The sequence below is a fragment of the Salvelinus namaycush genome, chromosome 30 (assembly GCF_016432855.1).
Source record: "Salvelinus namaycush isolate Seneca chromosome 30, SaNama_1.0, whole genome shotgun sequence".
NCBI classification, from domain to species: domain Eukaryota; kingdom Metazoa; phylum Chordata; class Actinopteri; order Salmoniformes; family Salmonidae; genus Salvelinus; species Salvelinus namaycush.
The window spans coordinates 22,071,566-22,083,466 of record NC_052336.1 but is presented as its reverse complement, the minus strand read 5'-3'; the positions used below and the strand labels follow the sequence as shown (position 1 = coordinate 22,083,466).

The following is an 11,901-nucleotide window of genomic DNA, read 5'->3' as shown; positions in this document are numbered from 1 at the left end:
TATGGACACGAAACCAACTTCCAAAACGTACAGACGGCCCCAACTTAGATTGTTTGAGAAAACATTTTTGATAGCATTTCTACTTTTGAAAATGAGCTCCCAATACATTTCAATGGGGGGGAAAAGGGCCATAGACTTCAATGGTAAAAATAAATAAATAATTCTCTATGTTCAGGCTATTCTAACATCAAATTCAATATATAAAAATGTACTTAAAATGACTCACCAGCGCTCTTGGATTGTTTTATATCCCCTAGAACCTGTGTTCTACTGCCCCCTGCTGCTGAATGTCAGATATGAGGTGACTTTAAATTAAAGGAAGAGAGAGGGATAGAAATATGAGGATTAGGGAGACATAAGAACAAAGAGGAAGAAAATAGTAAATGGAAGTGAAGAGTGCACTCTTGACGTTAGTACAACCACCACCACTACCAGTGAGTGATCCCTGTCATACCCACTCCAGGGGTCTTTCCACCGGCCACCCCTTCCACATCCTCCCACTCCCTCCTCTTGTCTGTCAGAGCCTAACATTAGCCTCACATCCAGCTCCAACCGTCTGTGTTTGTTTAACTCTTTTCCTGGCAGCTGTGGCGATCTGAAGGGGTTAGGGGTCAGGCAGGCCAGCGTGAGGGACAGGAGGCCTGATCAACCTCTTCAGTCACAGCAGGAGGAAGTGTTGACCTCTCTAAGGCCATGTCAGCACCCTTCAAATCACAGGAACAACTCTGTGATGATGCAATGACACCTCCGTCATTGTCATTTCCTCCACTCACAAAATACATGTGAATTGATGGAATCAAAGTAAAGAAATCAGAATGTTAGGTATATTTACTTTTCTAAGTTATCACTTATCACAGGGCAGGTAAAACAGGAAAACACCTCAAATCAAATGGCAAAAAAACACTTTTGGATAAAGTAAAAGCACTATTAGCACAAACTTTAAAATAACAGGTAACTCAAACATATTGACAGGCATAAAGACAAATGAATTTTAGCAGGAACCATCACTGTATAGTTGTAACTGCTTCTTGAACATAATATACTAGTCTGCTGCTTGCATCATGTAATGCTGTGCTGATCCCTAAGTAGAAGACACATTTGTCAGACAGTGCATTGTCAAAAAAATAAATACATCTAGATTATTGCTCACTTGTAGCTGTAGTTACTTTACCCATGGCAACTAACTGCTACGGTATGGTTATGTGGTGTTCACACTTCAATACAGATTTTAATTAGAAATCAATTATTGAGTTTCTCATAGTGTCTATGTACCATAGTGTCTATGTACCATAGTACCAACATTTATGGAGAAATGCTCCTAGGCAGCAGTGAGAGCAGTTCTGAGAGTACCTGAGGGTTGCTTCTTAGAGCACAAAGCTGGCAGTCTGACTACAAGTGAAGATCTCACTCCGAGTACTACATATTTTCATACAGAGAAACATGGAAACACACATACACATCCAAAGACACCACGGCAGACACAGACACACATTTTTTCTCAAAATGTCATCAACATCTTTCCCATGGAATGTGAACAGTCCATTTAACACACATCTCCTTCTTCTGTTAAACTTCTTTCAGGATGCAGGGATTCCTTCAACCTCTGTCTCGACTCTAGAAGATCCCAGGCAGCAGGCGATAGGGAACTGCATCCGTGTAGCGCTTCCAGTCTTTGCCGTACTTGCTGCTGCAGCGATGCTCGTCTCTCACACAGCGGTGCACCAGCAGGATGGTCATGTAGACGATGTAGAAGTAGGGATGAATGTGGCCGAAGCCGCAGGCTGCACAGTAGGCCAGCGAGCCCATCAGGTCGCCCGTGTAGTTGAGGTGGCGTGCCACGCCCCAGAAGCCGGAGGTCATGAGCTTGCTGTGGTGCAGGCCGCCGTCACCCGAGCGGTAGGCACACTCAATGAAGGTGGGCTTATTGCCCCAGATGGAGCACTTCCCATCGGTGCGGCGGAACAGGTCCTTCTGGTGGTTGGTGGAGCGGAAGACGTAGTAACCCACCAGACCCAAGAGGAGGACAGCAGCAGCATGGGCTGTGGAGAGCTGGACTGGGTTATACACCAGGTACAGACCCTGTAGAAAGAGACATGATGCCAAACATACAGTATGATGTCATGTCCGTTGAATGGAAAACAAGAAAGACTCCATAACAGCTACATTTAACTCAGCCAGTATAATAGAAGCCAGTATAATAGAAGCGCATCAACTCAACTACAATTTCCATGACTTATTCATATTTTTGCAGTGGCTTCTGTGTTGGGTTTCTGACTAGTTTTTTTATGATGATGTGACTTACCTGCAGCGTGTAGAGGAAGGGCAGCCACACACAGTCTCCCCAGCCCAGGTACCAGCCAAAGTGGTCATGGCAGATGTCAATCGTCTTCAGGTACCATGCCTCATTCCAGAAGAAGTCGAGAACATAGATTGCCTGGAGAAGTAGTTATTACATTAGTAGCCATTCACTGGAGGTAAAGCTTGCCTAAACTGGTTCAGTCAAAGCTACCACTCTAAGGTCTAGTTTAGCTAGCTCACTCGCTAACATACCCTGCTATCTAGTGGTAAAGGGAGAGAAGTGTCTCACCTGCAGCACGTTAACCAGGATCATAGAGTTGGTCACATAGCCATAGAGCTCCTGCTGTTTGGCTGCATAGGAGAGGTTGATTAGAGTCCAGGCAACAATACCAGGTCTCCCGTTGAAGAAGAGCTTGAAGTCGAACCATTTCCCGATGCGGGGATTGAACTCAATGCCCATCATGTAGTTATAGAAGACGTTGCCTGTGAATTTGCTGGAAAATGATAAAGGCAATTCAGATTAAATAGGCCCAAAGTGACAAGTTTGAATGAAATATAACATATTATTGGACGCATCTAGTCCTTACCAGTCCTCGGGATTGGTGGGGAAGAGGTAGGCCTTGACAAAGGCAAAGGTGGACACAGCATAGCCCAGTATGTTGGTGCACCACAGCAGTGGGATCCAGTTGTCGAAGATTATGGTTGGGGAAAACCAGTGGAAGTATTGAGCGTTGGCATACCATAGGGCATGGGTGATTAGCCACGACTGTAACCCGTTGATCTCATACTTGTTTATGAGGCCTAGGAGAGAACAAACAATGTGGGGTGAAACCAATGACTGCATATATGAATGGACAAAGCCGTCGATCACGTGACACCATTCATTCCTATATGAAGACTCAATAGCGCATTGAAGCCAAATGAAGTTGCTTCAGATGGCGTCTCATGGAGACAACGTGCGCAGTTTGAGCTACTCCAGGAAGTGGCGTTGCAGGCTAGCTAGGTGCTGCCCCCTCTCATTGAGTAAATCAGGTTGAAGGTCGATCGGGATACTATAGGCTACCATTAGCAACTAAATGATCCTTATAACTTTGTCTGTGTGTGATTAAAAAAATTATCTGTTCAAGGACATACATCTTGTGTATTAGAAGCAATTATTGGTACCATAACGGTCTTAGATTTTTGGGGGGGATTTACACTAAGATTGCCCTTTTTTCATTCACTATAATGGGGGATCATGTTTTCTGAAAACAATGCCTGCAGTACCGTGGTCAGGCTTGAACTTCCGTGGCTTCAATGAGAGGGGGCAGTAGTTATCCTGGGTAGAACAGAACCAAGTATTTGCAGACGACTACACTCAACACTATTGTGCACATAAAATATCTGTAAATATTAATAGAAACCAATCCTTCATGCAAGAAATCTCCAAAAACGACAATTTTCTCTTCTCAGGTGCCTTACCTGCTGGGGTGCGAGCTCCATCCTGAACCCCACCAGCATAGCCAGGCAGGAACTTATGAGTGATATCAGGAACACACATGTAGAGCACCACCTGATGGAGAAACAGTGTCATTCCACAGAACTCCCATCGTTGAAATATTCTGATGCAATAAACCATAATAAAATGTAATTTACACACACGGCCCTACCTATGGCCTTACCTGGAAGGAGACCCAGACGGTGTAGATCTGAGCAGCGGTCCAGGTGAAGGAGGGGGCCTTATCCCAGATGGAGCGCAGGGTGGCCTCTCCACTGTAGAGCTCTACCAGGGGCTGGCTGACCGAGCACTGGTATTGGTCACACACCATGACGAAGAAGAACACCAGGAAGGGGGCTGTGCACAGCAGCAGGATCACAGCGCTCAGAGAGAACCAGTCCACCTCCCTAACAGAGTGGTAGGTGTGGAGGAGATGGGGGAAATAACAGAGTGGTAATGGTGAAAATGCATAATCATTGGAGCATTTATAATAATTCATAATTCCTGAAAATGTTTCCGTAAAAAAAAAATATATATAATTTGATAGCCTACTCTAATTTATTCGAGAGTTGTTATTATTAGGCTGTAGATCTAATCTAACATAAACTCTATGGGCCGAGGACTTTGCCTTGTGGTGTTCTGCCAACTTTGCTAGAGCTCACTCTAAAGATAAGCATGACCAGTTATCTTACAGGCTAATTTGAAAAACACTGATTATATGACAAGAATGATATAGGCCAACATTTCAGTGACTCTCTGTCCATGTAGTGACTGTCCATCAGTGGAGGCTGCAGAGAGGAGGACGGCTCGTAATAATGGTTGGAACGGAGTGAATAGAATGGCATCAAACACGTTTGATACCATGCCACTTATTCTGCTCCAGCCATTACCACGAGCCCATCCTCCCCAATGAAGGTGCCACAAGCCTACTGTGCTGTCCATGTACAGCGCAAATCAACATAAATCCTGAGAGCCTAGTTTTTCCTTTTTTAAATAATTCCGTAGTGAATCCATTCGCTAACCTGAGCTTTGTATAAGGGCTACAATGGCAAAAACATGTACAGTGGCAAGAAAAAGTATGTGAACCTGTAACGGCTGTCGTAATCCTCCTCCTCGGACGAGGAGGAGAGGCGAGAAGGATCAGACCAATATGCAGAGTGGAAAGTGGTCATCTTTTAATTCACGTAGACTGAACACTTAATATACAAAAACAACAAACGTGACAAAACCGCAAACAGTCCCGTGTGGTACTAACACTGACACGAGATACAAACACCCACAAAAACCACGTGAATCACAGGCTGCCTAAGTATGATTCTCAATCAGGGACAACGATTGACAGCTGTCTCTGATTGAGAATCATACCCGGCCGAACACAAACAACCCAACATAGAAAAGAACACCTCGACAACCCACCCCAACTCACGCCCTGACCAACTAAATAAACACAAGAAAAAGGAAAAACAGGTCAGGAACGTGACAGAACCGTTTGGAATGACCTGGACTTCTGCATAAATGGGTCATAAAATGTGACAACATTTCTCAACAATAGACAAACAAACTGCTTCAACTAATAACACAAACAATTATACGTTTTCATGTCTTTCTTGAACATACCGTATAAACATTCACAGTGCAGGGTAGAAAAAGTATGTGAACCCTTGGATTTAATAACTGGTTGAACTTTCTTTGGCAGCAATAACCTCAAACAAACGTTTTCTGTAGTTGCGGATCAGACCTGCACAACGGTCAGGAGGAATTTTGGACCATTCCTCTTTACAAAACTGTTCCAGTTCAGAAATATTCTTGGGATTTCTGGTGTGAGCTGCTCTCTTGGGGTCATGCCACTCAATCGGGTTGAGGTCAGGACTCTGACTGGGCCATTCCAGAAGGTGTATTTTCTTCTGTTGAAGCCATTCTGTTGTTGATTTACTTCTGTGTTTTGGGTCGTTGTCCTGTTGCATCACCCAACTTCTGTTGAGCTTCAATTGGCGGACAAATAGCCTTACATTCTCCTGCAAAATGTCTTGATAAACTTGGGAATTCATTTTTCCGTCGATGATAGCAAGCTGTCCAGGCCCTGAGGCAGCAAAGCATCTCCAAACCATGATGCTCCCTCCACCATACTTTACAGTTGGGATAAGGTTTTGATGTTGGTGTGCTGTGCCTTTTTCTCTCCACACATAGTGTTGTGTGTTCCTTCCAAACAATTCAACTCTAGTTTCATCTGTCCACAGAATATTTTGCCAGTTGCGTTACGGAACATCCAGATGCTCTTTTGCGAACTTCAGACGTGCAGCAATGTTTTTTTGGGACAGCAGTGGCTTCTTCTGTGATGTCCTCCCATGAACACCATTCTTGTTTAGTGTTTTACGTATCGTAGACTCGTCAGAGATGTTAGCATGTTCCAGAGATTTCTGTAAGTCTTTAGCTGACACTCTAGGATAGTTCTTAACCTCATTGAGCATTCTGCTCTGTGCTCTTGCAGTCATCTTTGCAGGACGGCCACTCCTAGGGAGAGTAGCAACAGTGCTGAACTTTCTCCATTTATAGACATTTTGTCAAACCGTGGACTGATGAGGCTTTTAGAGATACTTTTGTATCCCTTTCCAGCTTCATGCAAGTCTACACTTCTTAATATTGCATCTTCTGAGATCTCTTTTGTTTGAGGCATGGTTCACATCAGGCAATACTTCTTGTGAATAGCAAACTCAAATTTTGTGAGTGTTTTTTATAGGGCAGGGCAGCTCTAACCAACATCTCCAATCTCGTCTCAATGATTGTACTCCAGGTTAGCTAACTCCTGACTCCAATTAGCTTTTGGAGAAGTCATTAGCCTAGGGGTTCACATACTTTTTCCAACCTACACTGTGAATGTTTAAATTATGTATTCAATAGAGACAAGAAAAATACAAGAATTTGTGTGTTATTAGTTTAAGCAGACTGTGTTAGTTGAAGATCAGATCAAATTTTATGACCAATTTATGCAGAAATCCAGATAATTCCAAAGGGTTCACATACTTTTTCTTGCCACTGTGCGTCACTTTTTAACTTATTTTAGTGGCAGCGACCCATAACCCAATGACAACTGGAATAGACATATAATGGAAATATAATGTGTGGGCGATGGAAGCTTGTGAACTGATTCAAACTGGTTGTTTATTTTCCCCAGTCAAATACTCCACTTCCTTTTCATACTACTGTTGTCTACTGAAGATTAAGCAGGTCCCCACACCAATGCCCAATACTTTAAGCAGCTGCCCTCCCCAAAGAAATATAAGGTCCCACTGTTCAGCAAGAATAAGAGCAGGGCAAGTTTCATTCCGACAGCCATCAGGCTGCTGAACAGTGGGACATAGGACAGATGTAGGTCCAATGGTCAGACAGTAGGCCACAGGGACTGTGAATATGTGTGCATTAACTATGACATTTCCAGTGTTTTCTATATTAGGTATTTGTATGCTGATTTCACAAAATTAATTTCCATATAAATGGAGATTAAAGATGGAATCAGCAGTTGGGGAAACAGCGCCACTGTCTGCCCCACAGCCGTTTCTGTTTTTTTTGACGAAGCAGAGGTGGGGAGTGTAAAAGCATTACATATGCTGCTGCTCTTTGCAGTAACTAAATTGTTGTTGTAAAATCGCAAACAGATGTGGCAGTTTCCCCATTAAGGATTGCAGCTTTAAGTATATCGTACCATAATCAGTCCTGAACCAACAGACAGTGAACATTTTTACATGTGCACCCAGTTACCTGAGTAGAGCATTAATGACTATAGGCCTACAGTAGGTCAGCTTCATCTTACCATGCTCTTCCCCACTGACCTGCAGGTTCCTCTGTCGTCTCAGACGCCCCCCAGTTAGAGCTGAGCCTCTGGCGCCTCCGGGTGGCCTCCATGGCCACTGCAGAAGACATCTCTAGAGAAACAGAGAGAGAGAGTAGAGAGTCATGGTAGTGACCAAGACATAACAGACCGACTGTACCTTAAAGCCAATAAGGTAATGTGGGATATCAAAGGACATCTGGTGGCCTTTGAGGACCTGACCTAACACATTATGTGATGGTGCTATACATGATACATGTTTAAATAATGTTAGTAAACCTTAAGGATCAAAAGTCGATTACACAAGGTTGCATGGGGTGTGTGTCCAAGAGTGATAACGACAAGCCAGATGGCTACTATTTGATGCACACAGGATGTTGTATAATACAGATCAAAATGTCACAAATCCTTTGGTCCCAGTGTAGTAAGGCCTACAGTTTGTCTGTTTGACATTCTAAAGGTTTATGAACAGACTTGAGCATGCTAATTCTACAATGAGAGGTTTTAGCACAACACAGTTGTGTATGTTAGCAAATCTACTGCAAATGTTCAAACATATTAAACACATTGGAAAAAAGTGTACGTACACTTTAATAACACCATAACTGCATATGGTATGTGAATACTACATGGGCTCAAAGACACCATAGAACCGAACAAACTTTTCCACACCCATTATTAAACTACTTCTAATGTTGCTCATCCCCTCCATTAATATAAACATGTATGCATGCATTACTACGTCGCTTTGGTTAAAAGTGTCTGCTAAAGTGTCTGCTAAAGTGTCTGCTAAAACCAGCCCCGTCGCGGACCAGGATGTCTTGCTCCCAGACAGGCTTAATAACTTTTTTGCTCGCTTTGAAGACAATAAAGTGCCACTGACACGGCCCGCTACCAAAACCTGCGGGCTCTCCTTCACTGCAGCCGAGGTGAGTAAAACATTTAAACGTGTTAACCCTCGCAAGGCTGCAGGCCCAGACGGCATTCCCAGCCGCGTCCTCAGAGCATGCGCAGACCAGCTGGCTGGTGTGTTTACGGACATATTCAATCAATCCTTATCCCAGTCTGCTGTTCCCACATGCTTCAAGAGGGCAACCATTGTTCCTGTTCCCAAGAAAGCTAAGGTAACTGAGCTAAACGACTACCGCCCCGTAGCACTCACTTCCGTCATCATGAAGTGCTTTGAGAGACTAGTCAAGGACCATATCACCTCCACCCTACCGGACACCCTAGACCCACTCCAATTTGCTTACCGACCCAATAGGTCCACAGACGACGCAATCGCAAACACACTGCACACTGCCCTAACCCATCTGGACAAGAGGAATACCTATGTGAGAATGCTGTTCATCGACTACAGCTCAGCATTTAACACCATAGTACCCTCCAAACTCGTCATCAAGCTCGAGACCCTGGGTCTCGACCCCGCCCTGTGCAACTGGGTCCTGGACTTCCTGACGGGCCGCCCCCAGGTGGTGAGGGTAGGTAACAACATCTCCACCCCGCTGATCCTCAACACTGGGGCCCCACAAGGGTGCGTTCTGAGCCCTCTCCTGTACTCCCTGTTCACCCACGACTGCGTGGCCATGCACGCCTCCAACTCAATCATCAAGTTTGCGGACGACACTACAGTGGTAGGCTTGATTACCAACAACGACGAGACGGCCTACAGGGAGGAGGTGAGGGCCCTCGGAGTGTGGTGTCAGGAAAATAACCTCACACTCAACGTCAACAAAACAAAGGAGATGATTGTGGACTTCAGGAAACAGCAGAGGGAGCACCCCCCTATCCACATCGACGGGTCAGTAGTGGAGAAGGTGGAAAGTTTTAAGTTCCTCGGTGTACACATCACGGACAAACTGAATTGGTCCACCCACACAGACAGCGTTGTGAAGAAGGCGCAGCAGCGCCTCTTCAACCTCAGGAGGCTGAAGAAATTCGGCTTGTCACCAAAAGCACTCACAAACTTCTACAGATGCACAATCGAGAGCATCCTGTCGGGCTGTATCACCGCCTGGTACGGCAACTGCTCCGCCCACAACCGTAAGGCTCTCCAGAGGGTAGTGAGGTCTGCACAACGCATCACCGGGGGCAAACTACCTGCCCTCCAGGACACCTACACCACCCGATGTCACAGGAAGGCCATAAAGATCATCAAGGACAACAACCACCCAAGCCACTGCCTGTTCACCCCGCTATCATCCAGAAGGTGAGGTCAGTACAGGTGCATCAAAGCAGGGACCGAGAGACTGAAAAACAGCTTCTATCTCAAGGCCATCAGACTGTTAAACAGCCACCACTAACATTTAGCGGCCGCTGCCAACATACTGACTCAACTCCAGCCACTTTAATAATGGGAATTGATGGAAATTATGTAAAAATGTACCACTAGCCACTTTAAACAATGCCACTTAATATAATGTTTACATACCCTACATTACTCATCTCATATGTATATGTATATACTGTACTCTATATCATCTACTGCATCTTGCCATCTTTATGTAATACATGTATCACTAGCCACTTTAAACTATGCCACTTTATGTTTACATACCCTACATTACTCATCTCATATGTATATACTGTACTCTATACCATCTACTGCATCTTGCCTATGCCGTTCTGTAACATCACTCATTCATATATCTTTATGTACATATTCTTTATCCCTTTACACTTGTGTGTATAAGGTAGTAGTTGGGGAATTGTTAGGTTAGATTACTTGTTGGTTATTACTGCATTGTCGGAACTAGAAGCACAAGCATTTCGCTACACTCGCATTAACATCTGCTAACCATGTGTATGTGACAAATAAAATTTGATTTGATTTGATTTTAAATGGCATATATTATATTATTTTACCATACAGCAGATGTAGGGCCTACATATGTACTGTAACAATCCACAGAAGGGGTAAAGCAGCCCCACAGGGATAGTAATTGCAGGTCTCTGGGCATAGGTCATGTTATGTCAGCTGAAACGTTTTTGGACTAAATCCAACATACAGAACAAACGATAATGCTGAGGGGAACACCTTTTGTACGTAGTTGACAACGACACTTTCGGGAGAGTGACGGCTGTCACACATTCACATAGAGCACTCAAATAATTTTGTATAAAAAGACTGATTGAAGTAAGTATGTGCAGAAGGTGGGTTTCATAAAAAGCATAGACTTCATTCGCCACCCTTTTAACGTTACTTAAAATTACTGATAGGCCTACAACAAGCGTCAGCTGCTTTTACACCCGATTATTGAATAAATACCCGCAAGTCCCTGAAATGTCTACGACATGTAGACAACGGATCGAATGAATAAATAGACGTTAGATAGAGGCTCTCACAAAACAATTGATAACGAATTGCCTAACGCTGCCATAAAGCACCTCCAGAAAAAGCCATAACTCATATGAACAATAGATCATGCATAATGTCGAGGATCATAGACAGAAAAATAACATAAGCATTATAAGCAGACATTGCATTTCAACAGGTCTGTCTAAAATATATTTTCGTAGGCTACTCACCAACTTCTAGGACATATGGGAAAACTCTTGGCCCAGATGTGTATAATATAACGAATAAAAGGTTCTATATTAACAACAACTCCGCCCAAATAATAAATGCGTGCGAACGTACAGCCAATAACGTCTCAGTAGGGAATGCGCCGCACTGCCATATCGACCTCTGATTGGATAACACTGACCTGAAGCCACTAGCGCCTGATGAGCTCATGAATAGTTGGGCCATTAAAAATAAGACATCCATAGTCAATAAACCGACAGATTACCTGGCAGTAAACCCAAATAAATCCTCAACATATTTTGAACCAATAAGTGGACAACATCACACAGTTTGGACTGTGAACCAATAAGTGGACAACATCACACAGCCACACTGTCTTCATGATGACAATATCTGCAAACAGCTGTCATATGATGACAGAATAATACAGGATGATGTAGCTAAAATAAATACAAATATTTATAGATTAAGTAGCAGGCTACTTTTATATTGTCTTTTTTTTCATGAAGTCGCAACTTTACACAACTTGTGAAGTACGAGATCTACTTTTCACCTTGGTTTCCACAATATTTTTATTTATGGAAGCATCACAATTTTTAAGTCTAAAATATGGACAATTTTTAAAACATATGAAGACGACCGGTAGATCTACTCCATACAGGCATCCTAATTTTGTACAGAAGAGGCGCAGCAGCTGGTTGTATAAATAAGCGTCCTGTCTCTTTAATAAGACATATGAGGAGGAGGGGCAGTATAAGCAAAGATGTGTATACC

General features: G+C 43.6%; 1 protein-coding gene across 2 annotated transcripts; it reads right to left on the bottom strand.

Moving 5' to 3' along the window:
* Nucleotides 1–810: 810 nt before the first annotated feature.
* LOC120024720 (7-dehydrocholesterol reductase) lies at nucleotides 811–11,244 on the bottom strand. 2 transcript variants are annotated; one of them, XM_038968986.1, is made up of 8 exons: nucleotides 11,130–11,244; nucleotides 7,584–7,695; nucleotides 3,960–4,182; nucleotides 3,760–3,850; nucleotides 2,886–3,099; nucleotides 2,588–2,792; nucleotides 2,303–2,434; nucleotides 811–2,079 (listed from the first exon to the last, which is right to left on the bottom strand). In XM_038968986.1, the coding sequence occupies exons 2-8, from the start codon at nucleotides 7,691–7,693 to the stop codon at nucleotides 1,615–1,617; spliced, it is 1,440 nt and encodes a 479-aa protein (XP_038824914.1). In that variant the 5' UTR covers nucleotides 7,694–7,695; nucleotides 11,130–11,244; the 3' UTR covers nucleotides 811–1,614. The 2 variants fall into 2 exon arrangements, with proteins under 2 accessions (XP_038824914.1, XP_038824915.1); XM_038968987.1 differs by lacking the exon at nucleotides 11,130–11,244 and having other exon boundaries at nucleotides 7,603–7,695.
* Nucleotides 11,245–11,901: the final 657 nt, after the last annotated feature.

Bases quoted from the DNA above. Each gene is read 5' to 3' on its own strand.
- LOC120024720 (XM_038968986.1), bottom strand. From the start codon at position 7,693: ATGTCTTCTGCAGTGGCCATGGAGGCCACCCGGAGGCGCCAGAGGCTC. The intron at 2,793-2,885 runs GTAAGGACTAGA...ATCATTTTCCAG, and splicing joins CCCACCAATCCCGAGGACTG to CAAATTCACAGGCAACGTCT. The intron at 2,435-2,587 runs GTGAGACACTTC...CTACTTCTCCAG, and splicing joins TCCTGGTTAACGTGCTGCAG to GCAATCTATGTTCTCGACTT.